The following is a 20,262-nucleotide window of genomic DNA, read 5'->3' on the forward strand; positions in this document are numbered from 1 at the left end:
AGGACCTATATATACAAGACTTACCGTTACATTTAAAAAGAAAACACCGCTAATGGTTATTATTCGGATAACCAATCGGTAACTTTTTGTGTTTCGAAATGAAGTATTCTTTTTAGCTAATCCGTGTATTTCTCAACAGTCGGCAATGCTTTGTTAGCTGAACTCATGATCGTTCCAGGGAACGGTTTCCTCACATTTCTGCTGACTGTCCCTTGTGTGGTGGCTTATTCTTGGAGTAGGCGGGCCATTCATTCTTTGCTCGTGCTTTTCAGTTTTTTCTCCCTATTGTTCTTCAAAGGGCATTGGAGCCTAATGTCTTATTAGGACAAAGAAGACTTAGTTGAATGCGGTTTTTTGTCTTGTTAGGACGAAGAAGAGTTAGTTTGAATTTGGGAGTATGTTTGCCTTATTTTTGACTATATTGATCTACTAAACTTGTGTGATCACTAAAACGGTCTGTTGATCGCTAAACACAAAAAAAAGAAAAACAAAGATGGCTGGCCGCCGGAATCTAAGAGTGGAGCATAAGTCTGCAGTAGAAGTTTTACAGACAGCCAAAAGCTATTTTTAGATTTTCCAGATATTTGACTAAAAATCATTGACTTGACCGTGGTTTGTGGTACAAATTCACAGATATTCAAATGTTTTCTTGATTGTCCAAATATTATTTGGCTAAACACGCAATCGAGAATCGTTTGTCCCTAAATCAGCAGGGCATTGGAGAAGAAAAGATAAATCATATTTCTTGAAATGGCATTAGAATATGAAAGCTGGTCCAACAGCATGACGTTTATCCAAAACATTGAACCAGAACGCCATCGGAGACTCCAGAGGTGGCTAAGGACTCGTTCTTGTCGTTTTTTGATCTGCTATGTCATTTTCATTCATCGTCGCATCTTACGCAAACCCGGCCATTCAACTTCGGCCCTCGCAACGTAACATCACAGTCATGGCACACTTGTTTACGTGGGATCGGGATTGGAGAGTAAATTAGGGTAGTTGGTTTACAATCGTCGTGGGAGAACTCGTTAGTATATTTCGGTGACTGAGACATATGTCGTGTCCTCTTTTCTGTCTTCGTTTTCTCACTTTTTTTTTGTCCTTTTCTCTTCCCCGACGGATCAATTGCACCGCGGCTTGCCGCCCCATCATTGTCTGGCGCCACTCACCACCGACGTGCCTCTAGCCGTCAAGTCCACCAGTGTTGCTGGCCATCTCTCTCTCTCATTGCCAAAATATGATGTCGCTGGCCTCCCGCGACCTTAGATAGGAGATCGCCTGAGGCTAGCCATCTCACCTAGCAGTTCGCACAGGGATGCATCGGCTACCGACGCATCATCCCTGATAGATGACGTAGGTAAGATACGGTCAATGAGCGGGTCAGACTTTAGTACCGGGCTGAAAGATCCTTGTCCAGGTTCGCTCATGCTTAAAGAATTATCGACTACTGGGTCTAGATAGACAAAAACGAGCCGGCATGGATCTACAACACGAGTTGCTTGGCCAGGCTTTGGTGAGCCTACCGAACCTTTCCATCTGTTGATCTTACCCGGTCAAAGCGAAACACCATACCATTTGCACGTTTCCATGTATAAGGATAGTTCAGAAAACTAGTATACCATATGGTAGATTGCTAGATTGGTGTTGGATATCATTCATTTGTTGAAAAACACACTTACAAGATGTCACCTGACTTAAAATTTCAATATGATGAACCAATTTTAGACTACGTGACATTACTCATTAAGGTTTAAAATCATTCACATATAAATCCTCGTGTTGGAAAGTCCAACCGAAATGTTCAAGTTAATAGGTAGAGGAGGAAGACCATATGTACCATGAAATTTGACCAATAGGGGTGGATGCACATACGGAAAGGACAGAAACCCAAAAGCTTTAAGCTAATGGGTGGAGGAAGACTACATGCATATAAAGAGCATATAAACCACATTGTCAAGCGATGTGAAATATTTCAATACCTTCAAAATCATTTGATTAAACCAATAGCAACAAAATTAATTGCTTTAAATCTATTCTATATCGTCAAAACAAAATATGGTGCATTAAGATGGTAAATGTGAAATAGGGAGTTGGCTTTTGAAAAAAATGAAGATAGTGCGGCTCAATTATCACCAAGATGGAGAGATTGCCACAGTAATACACCATTCGAATATTTTGACCATCTTGCTAGCCTCCTTCCTTCATGACATTCTAGTAAGGAAAAGTAAGTGGACACCCGTCCCAATAGGCATTGATCAAATGTTTAGAAGATGCGAGAGCATGCTTAACGTAAGTTTGCGGCAATTGTCCGATAAATTGTGTAATTTCTCTTATAATAGAGGGGCACCAAGTGCAAAGACCCAACTAACTAGAAATCCATAAAATATCTTATAAGTCTCATGAATTGATTAAATCCAAGTCTTTGGCTTAAGCAAACGGCCTTGATCCCTAGCAATTTGCACACAATACGTTGGATCCGGTCGAATGACCTCTAGTCTTTGATTTGGAAATCCCCTCCGCTCCAAATTGACCGGGTCACCTCTGAAGTTTTTGCAATTTTTTTTAATTAAAATCAATAACCTAGAAGAGATTGCCATATTTGACTGATGTGTCACAACCTTTCACTAGGTTGAAAAATGGAGCATATGTGCTCCCTCGACAAGACTTGGAGGAGTCAGTGACAGAAGTTTCTGTACCCTGATGTGTTACTAGATGTCTGGTCCACACTGAAGAGTAACTTCCTGGACGTTTTTCAAGAGAACTTCCTCTCGACCATTTCTCCTCGTTCTAGATGCAAAGGTGATGGACCGGCGTTGATGGTTCATGATCAGATCTGGGATCGTTGACACTCGATATTACGTGCAAAGTAATAAATAACAGTGGCCTGATGTGTTCACTCTACAAGACTTGGAGGAGTTAATGACAGAAGTTTCTGTACCCTGATGTGTTACTAGATGGCTGGTTCACACTGAAGAGTAACTTCCTGTACGTTTTTCAATAGAACTTCCTCTCGATCATTTCTCCTCGTTCTAGATGCAAAGGTGATGGACCGGCGCTGATGGTTCATGATCAGATCTGGGATCGTTGACACTCGATATTACGTGCAAAGTAATAAATGACAGTGGCGTAAAACTGTGTATTGCATGAGTTGTCAACTAGGGTTTTGCTAGGATACATGGAAAAGATAAAAAAAGAAAGAGATGTGCAAGAGCAAGCAACCGATTGACATGACTGGAACTGGTTCTTGGTACCTCATCAAAGATCGCTGCTCCGATAGTTTTCTATCACCAAGTGAAACTAAACATGTGCACTAGGCTCATACAAACCCATCCCCACCATATTGGGACAGCCGAAACGATTGGAAGTATAGTGCGCGTGTGTTGCGCGCGAGCAAGAGAGAACTTTGATGATGAAGTGGAGCATCGATCGGAAGGTGGTTCAATACATATAGCTACACTGAACTTATATATTCAATGCTTGAATCGATGTCGAAGGACGCGTTCTAATTTGTGGGAATGAGGGTTCACAAAGTAGAGCGCGTTACTTCTGAAACCGCATCGAAGTCACCAGCTCAGAAAGTGGATCTCTCTAAATATGTGTTTAGAAAGCTCGATGGATCAACTCTCCTTCTTGGTCGGCTAGCTAGATGAATTGGTGTCTGATTCTAGCTAGTGGCAGCGATGTCCGTTAGTATGAACTCTCGGAATTGATTCTAGTGGCGGTCATCCAATAGGACGAAATACGCAGCATAAATGATTACCCTGTAACCCTTCTAGGAGCATTTATCAGAAGTTTCTTAACCATGACTGACTTCATTTAACACGGGTTCTAGAATTTTGCTGCTAACATGTGGATGATAATCTAGAGAGAGAGAGAGAGAGAGTCGGGTTGAAGGTTCAAGCTGAATGAAATGGAAAGTAGCCACAAGCGATGGCTAAGAGACTTTAGGATGGGGACATGGAAGCTTTCGTCTCAAGAGATTCGTGTTATCAACTTTGACCTGCCTCTGTTGGGACAAACCGCCTTTGTATATAGGGTTGAATTTGGACCATCGTATTTGGTTGGACCAACTTAGAATCCTCGAGGGACCCATCATTTTCGATGGTTCGGGTTTAATACATGTGTTGCACTCATGTAGTAATTTCTCCGAATCCCACTAGTTTAGTACATATCGCAATATTCGCCGAGAGTGAGTAATTTACAATGACTGGGGTCACCCGCATCACAATATTTTAGTAGGTATTCGTTTTAAGGGGAAAAGTGCCAAAAAAGTCCTAAACCTTTTGCATTAGTGCCAATTTAGTCCTAAACCTTTTTTTGGTGCCAATTCAGTCCTAAACCTTTTGCATTGGTGCCAATTTAGTCCTAAACCTTTTTTTGGTGCTAATTCAGTCCTAAACCTTTTAAATTGGTACCAATTCAGTCCTAAACCTTTTGTTTTTGTGCCAATTTAGTCATTCCAGTCAATTTTGACCGGATTTTGCCGACGTGGACGCTTGCCGGCCGGCAGCCGGTCACCGGCGCTGACGTGGACAACTTTAATATTATTTTAATATTATTTTGAATTTTTATTTATTTTTTCTTTTTTTCCTTTTTTTTTCCACTTTTTTTTTTTTGGTTTCTCCCTCTTCCCTTTGGCCGGTCGCCGGTCCGGCGACCGGCCAGAGGCCAGAGGCCGACGAGCTCGACCTTGTCGGCCACTGGAGAGGGCGGCCTCGCCCGGCGAGGGCGGGCCTCGCCTTGGTCGGGCGAGGCTCGACCTCGCCAGATCCGGCGAGGTCGGGCCTCGCCCTACCAAGGCGAGGTTCGAGCCCTCGTTGGAGGCCCGGCGAGGTTGGGCGAGGCGAGGCTCGCCCTCGCCCGGAGGCCGCGGCGAGGGTGAGCCTCGCCATGGTCGGGCGAGGCCCGACCTCGCCGGATCCGGCGAGGTCGGCGAGCGAGGCTCGCCCTCGCCGCGGCCTCCCGGCGAGGGGTCGAGCCTCGCCATGGTCGGGCTAGGCCCGACCTCGCCAGATCTGGGGAGGTCGAGCCTCGCCCGACCAAGGCGAGGCTCGCCCTCGCCCGACCAAGGCGAGGCTCGCCCTCGCCGGGCGAGGCCGCCCTCGCCAGTGGCCGGCGAGGTCGAGCTCGCCGGCCTCTGGCCTCTGGCCTGTCGCCGGTCGCCAAACCGGCGACCAGCCAAAGGGAGGAGGGAGAGACCAAAAATAAAAAGTGGAAAAAAAATAAAAAAAAGGAAAAAAATAAAATTTCAAAAAAATATTAAAATAATATTAAAGTTGTCCACGTCGGCAAATTCCGGTCAAAATTGGCCGGAAGGACTAAATTGGCACAAAAACAAAAGGTTTATGACTGAATTGGCACCAATTTAAAAGGTTTAGGACTGAATTGACACCAAAAAAAGGTTTAGGACTAAATTGGCACTAATGCAAAAGATTTAGGACTTTTTTTGGCACTTTTCCCTCGTTTTAAGTATCTGCTTTGAGCTTTGACAAGTGGAGATACGACCTATTTGATCAATGTTAAGGGGTACTAAGATTTGTCACTAGAATATGTTGACTGAAATGCATGCCCACTTAGCTTAAATATTCAATCGGAATCCTAATTAATAACTTTAGCATTACTATCTATCTTCGAAACTTCGTCCTTTTTTTTCCGAAAAAAACTTATGTGATTGGAAAAAAGTACCCAACAGTGCATTTCATTCATGTATCTCGGCACGCACTTCTCCTCACTCGTAAGTTGTACCTTACATGCGAGACATGGAACGTGGATGTAATCACATCAAACCACGACCCGTAAATTGTACAGCAATATCACGAGAGTCTGGTGACAAGAGGGAGCACAAAGATTCAAACCCTCCTTTCGATGCAATGCCGGACGATCGTTCTTATTTATTTTTATCCAAAACTTGTAAGATGTCAGGAAACATATTGTATCAAGCATGTGTCTCGAACTCTGTATCTACTACATCGGTGTAGATTAAGGAGACCGGAGAGAGCGAGTCCATGCGGAATAGATAAGTAAATAAGAAGGTGATGACTGCTGCAGAAATAGGAAGATAGGACAGCGAGGACTCTAAAAAATTAACTCCTAAAACTCTTGGTGTTACGCTAGAGTCTAGACCGACTGTCTATTGACTACGGGTGAGCATGAATTCAGGGTAGAATCGGAAACTGGATCGATGGGTCCGGTTCGGTTCTTGGTTCTAGGGAATGAGGTTCCAGTTCCGGTTCTATTTTTTTAGGAACCGTCGATTCCGGTTCGGTCAGAACCAGAACCGGGAACCGAAACGGAGAACTAGGAATGGAACCGAGAACCCTAAATCTAAAATCCCTAATTTTCTTACTACTCCTCACTTCTCACTTCTTAGCTCTCAAATTCTCATCTTTGTTCGCATACTCATTGCTTTGCTTAACTTGTCGTGTAAAACATTTTCTAAGGTTTGTTTAGACCTTCGATTTATTGTGGTTTTGGAGTACCCGCCATTCGCATCCTCATTGCTTTACTTAACTTGTTATGTTTTTTTGTTCTTTAGTGAGGTCGATTGTTTTCATTATTCACTCTTTCAAGAAACATCTTAAGCTTGATGGTTGCATAGTTAGAACCATGGTGATAATGGATGGTAGAAGGAAAAAAGAAAAAGTTATAGTTGCAGTTGCAAATGCAAATAATCGATACGCGACACTTCAATTTTAAATTTAAAACTATTATCAAGTTATTAACTATGATTGTTGTTTCTTTTGATTTTAGGTGGTCAGAATTTGGAATAAATTTTCATGGATGTTTGAGGACCAAAAGCTCATTTTTCTTTCCTTTATCCTGCTTCCCATTTGTTTGTGATTCTAGATATGGATATTGTCTTGATTGACATGCTAATCCCTCATGAATTCTATTGCGCATCGATTCACGCAATGATTTCTCATTTTAATTGTATTTATTTGAATTATAATGTTAGGAAAACTAGTCCTTTATATTCTCTTTGGTGAATAATAAGCATGTTTGGTATTGTTGTGTTCATTTTCGTTTTGTTTAACTAAAAATGAAACAAAAAATAAAAAGAACCCGTTGGACCCTGGAACCGACCTTGGAACCTGTGACAGGGTAGGTTCTAGGTTCTAAGTTCCGACGTGTAGGTTTCAGGTTCCAAAAAATGATAAACTTGTACCCGAGGGTAGGTTTCAGGTGGAACTTGAAAGAAACTTGGAACCGCTCACCCCTATTATCGACAACTCAACAACTCGAGATAACTAACAAATCATATGATGTCATAGACCTGTGAGTTATTTATATGTAATGTAGGGTCTGTTTAAAAACTCTCTTTTGGACAATGGTGCAGTCAAAATTAGGAAATTTCCCTAGTTTCTTCCGTTCCAAGGAGGAGAAGTCAGAGGCGTCCTATGGTTAAAATATTGATAACCATCAACACTTCTGTCTGTATATATACCCCTAAACATGGTGCTTCTTCCTCATCTCCAACCTCTCACTAATCCCCCTCAGCACCATAGTCATCTTATTGCCTTAACCACGCCCAATAACACACACGGGCACATGGACCTCTTTGCTCAATCTCTGCTTTCCTTGGCCATTTTTTACTTCTCTCTCCACGCTCTCTTCCTTGTCTTCAGGAAGAAACCTTCACCGCCCAATCTCCCGCCGGGCAAAACGGGATGGCCTGTCATCGGCGAGTCCCTAGAGTTTGTCGGAGCCGCGAAAGGTGGCCAACCGGAGAAGTTCATAGCCGACAGGACCGCCAAGTACTCGCCGGAGGTCTTCCGGACTTCGTTGCTCGGCGAGAACCTGGCGGTCTTCTGCGGGGCCTCGGGCAACAAGTTCTTGTTCTCGGGCCAGAACAAGTACATCACCACCTGGTGGCCTAGCTCCATTAAGAAAGTCCTAGTCTTCCCAGAGACCCTGGAGAAGTTCAACAAGGACGACCCCAAGAAAATGCGCAGCTTCTTGCCGGAGTTCCTGAAGCCAGAAGCTCTCCAGCATTACATACCGATCATGGACTCGATGGCCAGGGATCACTTGGACACGGATTGGTCGCCACGAGAGGAAGTTGAGGTCTTTCCTTCGGCCAAGAACTACACTTTCGCTCTGGCTTGTCGCCTTTTCATGAACATCAAAGATCCGAACATCGTTTCAAAATTTGCCAACCCGTTTGCTCGTATCGCCCCTGGGCTCACTTCGGTGCCAATTAATCTCCCCGGCACGCCATTTAGCAAGGCGGTCAAGGGAGGGAAACAAATAAGGGAAGAGCTCTTGGCGATCATTCGACAACGGAAGAAGGAGCTCTCGGAGGGAAAAGACGCTAACGCTAGGGACTTGTTGTCACGGCTGCTGCTTGAAGCGGACGACGACGGGAGTGTGTTCTACGAGATGGAGATCTCGAACAAGATCATCGGATTGCTCATCGCGAGTCATGACACGACCAGTACTTCGATCACTGTCGTGGTGAACTTTCTTGCTCAATTCCCTGATGTTTACCAACGAGTATATGAAGGTACTATAACTTCTCACGTAACCTACTCACCTTTGATTTTCTTGATCAATTCGACGAGAGTACTGAATCTTATTATCCAAGGAAACTTTTAACTAGACATTGCAGTGGAAAGACATATATCCACAATCACCGTAAATATGATGACAACCACCCGAAATTCTATAAGTAAAGCAGTAAAACTAAGCTAAACGTTTGTACAATGTTCTCTATTATATACTTTGATGCTTGTGCAAAGACTTCCTTTCTATAGTCAAACCTTACCAAAATCCACACAATTAAGTCGAGGTCTTTTACTTTGCAAAAAGGATGTTAAAATTGTGAAACTTCAATTGCATCGACTCTAGTAACTTCTTTTACTTAGAGTTCAAGAAAAAGTTTCTGGCTGTCCTAGGAATTCCGGAATACGTTCCTTCTGCCCTGATTGTTCCGATACTTAATAGGTTCGCCCGTCGCTTCTGTTTTTATAGAACGGACTCTTGATTTTCCTTTTCAGCTAATTACATACTCCTAAGTGTCGCAACGTTGAGCTTGTTACGCGATAAAATCTTTGGTTCTATGTACAGGCGAAATTAGTACAATGACAAGCCATTTGAATTTTGCTTCTTTGAACAGAACAAACGGAGATAGCAAAGTCCAAGGGTCCGGATGAGCTACTGAACTGGGACGACATCCAGAAAATGAAGTACTCATGGAATGTTGCCTGCGAGTCCCTGAGGCTCTGTCCACCTGCTCAAGGCGCATTCAGAGAGGCCATTACAGATTTCACTTTCGCTGGCTACACAATTCCAAAGGGTTGGAAGGTAATCATCGTCTTCATCTAAATGCTTTCGAAAATGCAGTTCGTAGAAAGAGTTTACCAACTGTCCATTTCCAGAGCCTTTTAGTATGTTCCAATCTAAAGATTGAGCATTCGACCAAAAAAAAAAAAAAATCTAAAGATTGAGCCAATTTGATCATTTCAGCTACATAGGACCCCAAAAGAAAAACCAAATAAGAGAAGCGAAGGGACGAACTCGAATTTTCCAGAATCTTTTCTTTTTTGGCCATATAACTCGATCAGAGCTGAGTTCCATCTGAATTCAGTCCATACACTAGTATGCATACGAAATGAAAATGATATTAGAATATCCTTTACCAGGTTTATACTATCATTAAGTGAGTTTGTATTTTCTCGTAGCTTGATGAGTGTACTTTGATATAGTCATATTTCCATGGTCCATTTTAAACATGACAATCCACAAACACTCCATTCGCTAACGATGTTTTTCTTACCACCATCATGATGTGCAGACATTTTGGACAGTATATTCAACACACAAGAACCCCAAGTACTTCCCCGACCCGGAGAAGTTCGATCCATCCAGATTCGAGGGGGATGGGCCTGCGCCATTCACTTATGTCCCCTTCGGAGGAGGTCCTCGCATGTGCCCGGGGAAGGAATACGCGAGACTCGAGCTGCTCGTTTTCATACACAATCTGGTGACGAGGTTCAAAATAGAGAAGGCGATCCCGGACGAGAAGATCATCTACAATCCGTCGCCGGTCCCTGCCAATGGTCTTCTAATCCGCCTTCGAACTCATAACTAAGCAGGCTAGTAGTGGGACATGCTCAATATAGATATCTAGGACAGTGTTTGTATGTTTGTTGATGGATCATCCATCAATCAGGAGAGTTCAGAGAGGAGTGAGTGGCGTTGCAATAAAACCAATGTTAGCGGTGACATGAATTGGTCAGTACAGCTTAAAGTACTTATTATTGGAGCTCATAGTACTGAATAATTGATGCACGCGACATTCGTGTCTAATTCCATTTAATCTTATCTATAAAGCAATCCACACCCTCCCTTCCAGTCAATTGATTTAGCACAACTTCCCTAAAGGAATTGCAGAATAGATTCTCTAAAATGAGAGAGTTTGTTCTTCAAGTAATCATGTATAGCACTAAACAACATGTGAAAAATGAAAAGGAACACGGCAACTATTGCAAAATTCATGGGGTGTAACATCATCATGGAGTAAACAAAGCCAAGATTCCACATCAATGCAAATTGACACGCCTATCATATTCATCCAAAATAAGAAAGCAACCACTCTTTTAGGATTAAGAGTAAAGCTCAAAAAAGATGAACTAGATAAAAATTGGGCGTGTAGATACTATTGCCATCTATGAAACAGAGTGAAAGATCTTCACAAGCTAAAAATTTTCCATTCATTCTGCCAAAATTACGGTGAAAATGTAAACTTGAGAATATACAAGGAAAAATGTTTTACAATTACAACAATCCACAGGAAAATTAATCGGCTCACAAAATGCTGACTGGTCATGATCTACGAGTCTTACCAGGTTTAAGAGATAGTGAAAACCTATATTCTTTTCCAGAAAGATATGATAATTCTCCTTCCTTCAGGTTACCATGGAAGATAAGATCGAGAACGCAGAGAGGAGCTAAAGCAATTGCTCTTTCTGCGTGATCTTCCGTATAGAAGAATAATATCTAAAATAGACGGAAGTTATTATGTGCAAAAAGTGCGATCATCAACTGTAAAGTGGAGGGAGATTGCCATTGAAGCAACCACTCACGAGGCAGGAAGGGAATCCAACCATGGAAGTAATTTTTCGTGAACTAGATCGGGTCTGTCATCATGAGGACAATGTCCTACCCCTTCTAAAAGAACGAGGCTAACATTAGAAAGTTTAGAAGGCAAAGTGGAGAAGTATTTACCAACAGGCCCGTCAATTGGAGTAAAGGGGTCTTGGTTGCCCCACAAAACGAGAACAGGCAACGAGATGCTTGGCATCAATTGCACTGGATTTGGTCCAGGAGGGCCTGTCACAATGGAGACAAAAGCATCCAGAGCCCCATCGTCATCTGCTGGTTCCTTAATTATCTGCAGTCCAGTGTGAAGAATAGCATTTTGAACAAATATCTCCGGGCAGTTAAAGATGGCTTGATCAATAGGGAACTTTTATTTACCTGAACCAATTCGTCGTCCACGGATTCCTTATTTCCATAAACAGACAGTAGAATATTCCTCAGGTTATCCCTGAATAGGCCAAAAGAAAAAGAGTATTTTTGCATTACATGGAGGTTTGGAAGAAACGGATTTCTGAAGTCAAAAAGATATATTACTTCTCTCTAACACGCTCAAAAATTGCAGAGGCAATTCCTCGTTGCTTCAATAAAAAATCAATGAACCAAAGCAGCGGTAAGAGTAGTTTTATCCTCCAATCGTCTACAATGGCCTTGTTGTTCATGCCACCAGCACAGTTCAACAGGACAAGCCCTCGGACCAGGTTCTTTCTCGATTCTGTCGGACAAACAAGCAACATAATCTTCAAGAATCATGAACAGATCACCACTTAAATAATCCCTTCCTATTGATGAAGTTCAGTGGATTCTGCAAATGAAAGAAGGCTGACTTTGCACTGCTGAACAATAAATCATACCTGAGGCTGCAATTACACAAGCAAGACTTCCAACAGAATTTCCCACGAGAACAGTTGGCCTTTTAACAACATCTTCCAAGAAATCCAGTATCAGCTGTTGGAAACAAGCCACTATCGTCAACGAGAAGGACAGGAAGCACATCCGAATTTGAAGCCAAGACAACATCGTTCGTACCTGAGCCCATGTTTCCATTGTATATCTAAAACCGGCTGGCTTGTCTGAAGCACCAAATCCAAGAAGATCAACGGCATAGACAGTGTAATTTTGGGCCAGTGTGCTAATATTCCTGGAAGATGCTTATATTTGGAGAACATATGAAAAAAATAAGAATCAGATTAATTCCTCATACGATGAACTCTCGGTGCCTAAGATTGTGCACACGCCCACGCTTCAAAGTAACAAAGAGCAAGTCAAGGACCCATTTCCGATGAAGCGGCTTGTTAAACTAAGGAGGAATTCTTCAAACTATCAACGTTGAGTGATCAAAAGAATTCAAGGGACAGTCGAGCACAACATGATCCGAGCCTAATTGCAGAGCATGCCATAGAATATCAATCCCGGTCCGTCGAGCCCCGCCCCCATGCATACAAAATTGCAATCCTCCGACTTTAAGAAACCACCCCCCCTAACGGACTAGCATCTGGAAAATATGGTTACTGGAAAACAATGAAATGGCCAAAGCCCGAAATTGGAATTGCACGGACACAAACGCACAGAAACTCACCCCATCATCGCGACTTAGAATTTGCAATTGCCCTCATCCTAAAGTGCAGATAAAAATCGAACTTTTTGAAAGAAAGCCGGGATTGGGAATTAAAGAAAGAACCTGCGCCAGTGAGGAACGGAGGCGCCGAAGCCGTGGACGAGAAGCAGGGGAGGCTTCGAACCGGGAGGCGCAGCCGAGGGATCCGAGTCGGAGACGAAGTAGCTGATGGAGTACTGCCCCTGCCATTGCCACTTCCGGGACTTGCCCTTTATCTCGCTCGCCTCCAGCGCGCCGCCGTCGCTCGGGCTCGCGGCCGCGGGGGCTAAGGCCGCTGAATCGCCGCCGCAGCGGACGGCGACGAGCCCCGGCATTCTGCCGCCGCTTCTCCTCCTCGCGGTGCCTAGAGGAGGAGCGAGGGAGAAGGAGGTGCTGAGGCTGTGCGGCTGCCGGGACGACGCGAGCGCGGGCAAGAAAGGGCCTAGCGACCCGAGAGGAGACGTAACCGCAGTGCCCATTACAGCGAAGGTCGGATTGGATTAGATGGCGGTGATGATAATGGTGATGATGGTTCTTCTTCTTCTTCCTTCCATGACCACACTGAACACAAAGGACCAACTTCCTGTGGAACCGAACATTCCAAGATCTTTGTCCCGGAATGAGTGGACGCATGGCGCGGAGGATTTTAACTGTTTGGTTTCGTTTTGGTCCTTTCTTTTTCTGTTTACTAATGATCACAGCATAATTTTCTTTTTGAGTTAATACCGCGAAAAACCTCAAATTGATATGTCTGTGACAATTTTACCCCAAACTAATTTTTTGACAATCAAAAACCCCAAACTGGTATACTTGTGACAAATTTACCCTCATTTTATTTCCGTTAAATTTTACTATCAAATTGCTTTGTTAAATGACACGCGACAATTGGCGGATGTACCAATTTTATGTTTTACCCTCCGTTTGTCACAGGCGTACCATTTTAGGAATTTTTTGTGGTATTAATTCAATTTAATGGAAACTAACGGAGGGTAAATTTATCACAAATATACCAGTTCGGGATTTTTATTGGTCAAAAAATTAGTTTTGGGTAAATTTGTCAAAAGTGTACCAATTTAGGGTTTTTCTTAATCACAAATGTATCAGTTTGGGGTTTTTCGTGGTAGTAACCCATTTTTTTTTCTCCCTTAGGGGAAAACAGTATAGATGATCCTTTGTAGGGGTGTGCAAAAAACCCAGGACCGCCCAGGACCGCCCGGGATTGGACCGGAACCGGTGGTTCCCAAGGGGACCGGTCCGGTTCCCGGTTCCAATTTTTTGGAACCGGTGGGTATCGGTCCGGTTCTCGGTTCCTGGTGTGGAACCGCCCACCCGCCCACCCGGACCGGACCGGTAATATAATAATAATATATTTATTTTTTAAAATTTTAATTAAAAAAATATGACCAAAAAAAATTTTAAAAAAAAAAACGTAACTAGACACTCATAACTCTCTGCTCTCTTATCTCTGGACACTCATTTGATGGGTACCCACTTGATTTATGGATGATGTGGTTAATAGAACTGATCATAGTATAAGAATTGTATGGAAAGTTATGTTCTTTTCTTTTTGTTCCGTTGATCCGATGTTGGTCCACATATTTTTTTTTATTTGTCCAGGAAAACTTAATGAGACCGGTTCCATGGACTCGCCCGGGAACCACACCGGACCGGCGGTCCGGTTCCCGGGCGGGTCCATGGAATCGACGGGCGGTCCTCGGTCCCAAAATTGAGGACCAACACTGTGCGGGTTGGCCCTAGGGTTAGGGGGTGGACCGGCCCAACCCGGACCATGCTCACCCCTAATCCTTTGCTTTTAACGAGGGGCATGCTACCACTGGGCTCACGGTTCGGGCCAATTACCCTCGATCATTGGACTGTATAGTGCCTCTTGAATTAGTTTATCACGCTAGCCTTCCTTTCTATGGATCGTTCATATGATTTGTATCATAAAATATCTTGTTATAATCGATCGGTTCATGTCTCCTATCAACTTGGACATCTCCTCATTGTGAGCAAGATATGCATCTCGATTCAATATATGAACTGGTATCGACTTGTCGTGCCCATCAACAATAGAGTGGCATTAGCTTCTGGCCAATTTGTGCATGGACGGCTAACTTGCCTTTGGATGCCTTCCACATCATATTTCTTTAACCAGTAAATTCTTAGCACAAACTCTCCGACATCACTCTCTCGATCCAGTTGAATAGCCTCCCTCGTGTTTCTCTCGAAATTATGGAGCTCATTTCCATTTCCAATCCCTTCATGGAATTGGAAAATGTCGGACCGCGACAACTGGCGAGGGCTGCTTGCCCTCACCTGATGGCTACATGAGGAAGGATCGTTTACGTTGGGATCCTGATGAGGGTCTTTGACCTGTGGAGGCGAACGAAAGGCGGTAGTAGCACTGGCCAACAGGCCCTGTCGATCCAAGCACCGGCACAACCCGACATGACTGGGCTCATGATTGGGCAATGCCCGTTGGATCGAGGGGCCGTGCTGGCCTGATTGCGAATGGGTCGGGCCAAGCCCATGGCCCCTATTGGGCCGGCCCATGCCTCTTTTTGGGGATTTAGACTGAATCTAATCGTTGGGCCCATATGACCGTGGGCCACATTCGCGTCGCTCGTGGTCGCGCCGCTCTTGAAGACTCCGGAGAAAAAGACTAAAGTGGAAGGAGAGGAAGCAACTGGAAGACACCTGCATCCTCTCTTCAGCTCCATCCTTTCAATCTTCAGTATTAGACCAACCTGGAAAAAAAACATGTACACGTGGATTTGTAATGACGTTATGCATACGCAACATTCGATGAAAAAGCTAGACATCGTTCTTCCATCGTACTCCACGATCGCTAGTAGTCACTCTTTCATGCTCTCTCTCGAACGTTCGTCACCCATCGAGCGCCTAAGTGAACCTTCAAGAACAATGTCTTCGCCAATCATCATCTATTTAAGCACGTCCCACTCAGTTCACTTCGCTAAGTAAGCTCATCTGAAGCCAAACCCGAAAGAGATCACACACTCGCCCGACTGAACTGAACCCCGAACAAGCGTAGAAATGGCAAACCGCTCGCCAAAGCTGCTTCTGGTACTGTCCCTGCTCTTCGCCGTCGCGTCGAGCTCGGAAGGCTCGCTCTTGCCCTTCATGGAAGCGACCACCCGGCCGGGACTCGTAGGCAGCTTCCTAAGCGATCCCTTCTGGGCTGACCCGTTCCGGGTCCTGGAGCAGGTCCCCTTCGGGGCGGACCCCCTTTTGAGGGACGCTGCCGAGGTTCCGGCGCCGGCGAGGGTGGACTGGAAGGAGACGCCGGAGGGGCACGTGATAAGGATGGACGTGCCAGGGCTGAAGAGGGAGGAGATCAAGATCGAGGTGGAGGAGAACCGGGTGCTCCAATTGAGCGGCGAGAGGAAAAGAGAGGAGGAAGAAAGAGAAGGCGATCACTGGCACCGGGTGGAGAGGTCGTACGGCAGGTTCTGGAGGCAGTTCAGGCTGCCGGAGAACGTGGACTTGGACTCGGTGAGGGCGAAGCTCGAGGACGGCGTGCTGACGGTGACGATGGCCAAGTTGGCCCCCGAGAAGATCAAGGGTCCGAGGGTGGTCGGCATTGAAGGAGAAGCAGGGGAAGAGCCACCGAAGATCAAGAGCGACGCCAAGCAAGAACTCTGAGAGAACGAATGAAAAAGTTGTTGTTGTGAACCGTGACGTGTGAATGGGGAATGCGCATGTTTACGCATATATGTGCGTGGTAAATTTCGCTCGCTGAACTTCCACGAAAGCCATGGACATGAAGTAGCAATAAAGAGTTTTATGTCTGTACTTTCTTCTCCCTGTCAAACGTTTTCTGAAGCATGATATGTGTGGAGCTTGCAAAATCGTCCGATTTTAGTTTGACTTAAGGTTGTCTAGAGTCCAATCATACTTACTCTTACTTGATACGTGATTGATTCGGATAACATAACGGGTCTATGCATGCGATAAGACGACCGGGATAATAGATTAAGGTAGGATGGTGCTAAGGATTTCGTTACCTTTCCATGGCATATCGAGCACAACCAAAATTTCTTACATCAATTCAAATCCCATCCCTTCTTTCCAATCCACAAGTGAAAAAGGAAAGAGCCAGTATTGCTCTCCTTACTTGAGGCTATGGAAAGAGTGATCCAGACCTGGGTTTCGGGAGGCTAAAGTAGAGGAAGAAAATGCTTTTCTGTTCTGCACCAAAAAGAAATGTTGGGTAAATCTCGAGCATCTTGCGCTGAAAAGGTGCCACAACAAACATACTCCATGTCCTGTCGATGCTCTGGGGTAACCATTCTACATCTGAAAAATCTCTCTGTTTTACACAAACCTATCTTCTCAAGCATAGATTTCCATAGCCGTCTTCAATACAGAGCCTTCTTAAATTAGTCAGCCAAGCCACACTTGGAAATGGGAACTTCATTACAGCGTCTTGCAAATGGATATCCAAAGGTACTTGTTTCCCCATAAAAGCCTCTTTGTCAACATCATCGAGGCTAATTGACAAACTATGAAGCTCCTGCTATAACAATTGCCTGCAGGTACCAGAAACAGACAATAACTAGGACCCAAAATCAGAATATTACGTTATAGAACAAAATTAGCACCTAAGATATCACCAATCTACATGTAACCAGTTGACAAAAGTAAGCAAAGGAATACAATGTTCTAGTCCAAGTCAAAATCAGAAAAATAATACTTGGATACATAAATTAGTTACCAAACAACCATGTTCATGTATGCTTACCTTAACCGCCATCAACAAATTTGTAAGAAGATTTCTTATGTTGCCACTAAGCAGGTGAAATGGGGGTTGCTGAACAGCCAAGTTCATAGGGTAGCATAAGAAATTTCTCAATGAGATGTTGAAACGAAAGTTATTGGGCTGAAGCTGGATCATACTAAAACAAATGGTTTCCAGTTCCAGCCAAGAAAGCCACTTGGCGTCAATATTTTCCGATACGTCTTCCTTTGATGACTTGAGATTTTCCACTGCAAATTGACAATGGTGGAAATTAACAAATACTCAGCAATCACTGATGCCATAGTTTGTTCTGGTGGCTTACATAATTATTTCTTGGCTTACAAGTTAAAGCAACACATGTAACATCTCTACTGAAAGAACATACCTGAGCATCCAAATAAACCATAGTTTGCTATTGCCACTCCTTTCCTCCCAGAAACAATCAGTGAATGAGGTTTAATTAGCTTTCAACCCTAGCTGCATCTGCTTATCCAGAGCTGTATCACTCTAAAAGCGACAGAAACACATTCCAGTTGAAACTGTGTTCAATCTCAAGACAGCTACTCACCGTTCCTGGGGTCTTGTACTTGCTCCTTTAGTTAAAAACAACAGATATAGGAGATTAGCATCTGGGCTCATCACTGCATTCAAATCAATCAAGTTAGACATGCAGTGAATAGAATGGAATTAGCAAAGACATACAGGCAAGACTGCCTAGAGAACCCAAAAGGCCGAACAAATAGATATGCAAAACTAGAAGCTGATTTTAGGTTTTAAAAACTAATATTACAATACATTTGCATAAGACCTTGACATTTATGCTAAGATGTCCTTAAAGCCTAGGTGTGTCAGATAAAAAGAATTCGAGTTATGCTTATATACCCCACAGAAAACAGACTCTCCAGGACATTGTGTATATCCACCGTCTGTGGATGTGATAAGTCAACAGAATAAAACTGATGGAGCTGGCTGTTGACCTCAACCCAACTGCAACCAGGAGTCTTATATGCATCCTGCTCCTTTAGCATCTTTCTGACCCGGCGGACCTCATCCCACTTCCCAAGCTCTACATACAAATTCGCCAACATTGCACCATAACCACCATTATTTGGGTCTAATTCAATAAGCTTTTCCAATGCGAATTCGGCCAAATCTGTGCGTCCATGTATTTTGCATCCATTAAGCAAAGAACCCCACACAACCTCATCAGGGTGCATCTTCATTTCCCTGACAACTTGTAAAGCTTCATCAAACCTACCAGCTCGGCCAAGGAGATCAATTAAGCATCCATAGTGCTCGATCCTAGGTTCAATGCCATAATTCCTGGTCATCATATTGAAATAAGCACGTCCTCTTTCAACCAACCCTCCATGAGTACAAGCATTCAACAAGCCAATAAAAGTAACCTCATCTGGGATTACATCATCTCCGGACCGCATCATCTCCTCATATACACAAATTGCGCTCTCAGTTTGGCCATGAAGGGCAAGACAATTAATCATGGAATTCCACGATGTCAAGCTCCTCTTAGCAGTCGTTTCAAATATTCGTCTGGCCTCCTTTAAGCTCCCACATTTGCCATACATGTCCACGAGAGAATTTGAGATAAATGAATCTGGACCTAAGCCAGTTCTATATACATAGCCATGAATACCTTTACCAAGTTGAAGCGTGCCAGTGTGGCCACATGCAGAGAGTGCACACACGATTGTTACATGATTAGGCCTATTCTCTTTATATTGTGTATCTACGGAGAAGTTTATCATTCTCCTTAAGATGGACATTGCCTCGGAAAAGAGACCATTCTGTGTGCAGCCAGCAATAAGAGCATTCCAAGACGGAACATCTCTCTCCGGCATATTATCAAATAGTAACAAGGCATTTTCAATCTGCCCAAGTCTCGTGTAACCCGAGATCATAGCCGTCCACGAAACAACGCTTTTCTCAGACATCTCATCAAACAACTGTCGCGCAGTCCCAAGGTCACAACAAGACCTCGCGTACGCGTCCACAAGCGCCGTTTGCACAACTGGGTATCCCCCGAACCCCGATTTCAAGACCTGGGTATGCACCAGCTTCGTGCCCAGAGACTCCGAGAGCTCGGGGCACGATTTCAGGACGTGGGGGTATATGAACTGGTTGGGCCGAGGAAGCCCGCGGCGGACCATGTCGCGGTACAGGGCGAGCGCTTCCGGCGCGTGGTCCGGGCGAGCGGCGTACGCGGTGACCATGGCGGTCCAGAGGTAGATGTTCGGGGAGCGGAGGTGGTCGAAGATGCGGCGAGCGTAGCCGAGGTCGGCGAGGTCGAGGGTGCAGAAGCGGACGAGCTTGAAGACCAAGAACTGGGTGCGGGCATGGCCGAGGGTGACGAGGAAGGCTTGGAGCTGCTTGAGGTGGTTGATGTGGGTGGATCGACCGAGGGCGGTCACGACGTGCTCGTTTAGGTTTGTCACAGAGAGCATGATGCTTCTCTCTCTGCAAGCCAGAGCATTCGCGATGCACGCAGGAGCAACGTGCACGCCGGGTTTGCTGAAAAAGCCCCCGCCTTTTCCTTTTTTTGCCCACCAAAACCGGACAAAACTGAAAGAACCGGTGAGTAACGGTTCCATCGAGTCCCAGTTGGCCATAATTTAGCATTCAAGCTCGACCGAAAAAAAAAACAAACCACGTCGAGCCAATACCCGACTCAAAGTCGGATTAAATCGATTAGAGATGATCGGTTTTCGGTCCGATCCAATTTTAAGGAAGAACCGGGAATCGGACCAGTTGATCCCAGAACTGGAAATCGGACCAAACCGGTTCGGTC

At 44.5% G+C, this 20,262-nt stretch overlaps 4 protein-coding genes across 7 annotated transcripts; 2 read left to right on the forward strand and 2 right to left on the reverse strand.

Moving 5' to 3' along the window:
• The first annotated feature begins 7,453 nt into the window (after window positions 1-7,453).
• Window positions 7,454-10,358, forward strand: LOC115681763 (beta-amyrin 28-monooxygenase-like). The gene is made up of 3 exons (XM_030605828.2): window positions 7,454-8,503; window positions 9,116-9,303; window positions 9,794-10,358. The coding sequence occupies exons 1-3, from the start codon at window positions 7,549-7,551 to the stop codon at window positions 10,088-10,090; spliced, it is 1,440 nt and encodes a 479-aa protein (XP_030461688.2). The 5' UTR covers window positions 7,454-7,548; the 3' UTR covers window positions 10,091-10,358.
• A 329-nt stretch (window positions 10,359-10,687) lies between these two features.
• LOC115681764 (pheophytinase, chloroplastic) lies at window positions 10,688-13,256 on the reverse strand. The gene is made up of 6 exons (XM_030605829.2): window positions 12,779-13,256; window positions 12,127-12,238; window positions 11,952-12,045; window positions 11,635-11,812; window positions 11,479-11,548; window positions 10,688-11,392 (listed from the first exon to the last, which is right to left on the reverse strand). Exons 1-6 carry the CDS (start codon window positions 13,171-13,173, stop codon window positions 11,081-11,083), a joined length of 1,161 nt encoding a protein of 386 aa, XP_030461689.1. The 5' UTR covers window positions 13,174-13,256; the 3' UTR covers window positions 10,688-11,080.
• Window positions 13,257-15,645: 2,389 nt separating this feature from the next.
• Window positions 15,646-16,510, forward strand: LOC115681653 (22.0 kDa class IV heat shock protein). The gene has a single exon (XM_056311805.1). It carries the CDS (start codon window positions 15,752-15,754, stop codon window positions 16,358-16,360), a length of 609 nt encoding a protein of 202 aa, XP_056167780.1. The 5' UTR covers window positions 15,646-15,751; the 3' UTR covers window positions 16,361-16,510.
• A 203-nt stretch (window positions 16,511-16,713) lies between these two features.
• On the reverse strand, window positions 16,714-20,099 carry LOC115681647 (pentatricopeptide repeat-containing protein At1g33350-like). 4 transcript variants are annotated; one of them, XM_056311802.1, is made up of 5 exons: window positions 18,339-20,099; window positions 18,025-18,049; window positions 17,842-17,939; window positions 17,460-17,704; window positions 16,714-17,247 (listed from the first exon to the last, which is right to left on the reverse strand). In XM_056311802.1, exons 1-3 carry the CDS (start codon window positions 20,081-20,083, stop codon window positions 17,913-17,915), a joined length of 1,797 nt encoding a protein of 598 aa, XP_056167777.1. In that variant the 5' UTR covers window positions 20,084-20,099; the 3' UTR covers window positions 16,714-17,247; window positions 17,460-17,704; window positions 17,842-17,912. The 4 variants fall into 4 exon arrangements, with proteins under 4 accessions (XP_056167777.1, XP_056167778.1, XP_030461504.2 ...); XM_056311803.1 differs by having other exon boundaries at window positions 18,025-18,097; XM_030605644.2 differs by having other exon boundaries at window positions 17,842-18,049.
• Between the last annotated feature and the right edge of the window lie 163 nt (window positions 20,100-20,262).

This window comes from Syzygium oleosum, unplaced genomic scaffold (genome assembly GCF_021117445.2).
Source record: "Syzygium oleosum isolate NSW1041296 unplaced genomic scaffold, Sole_v2.1 Sole_v2.05, whole genome shotgun sequence".
NCBI lineage: Eukaryota > Viridiplantae > Streptophyta > Magnoliopsida > Myrtales > Myrtaceae > Syzygium > Syzygium oleosum.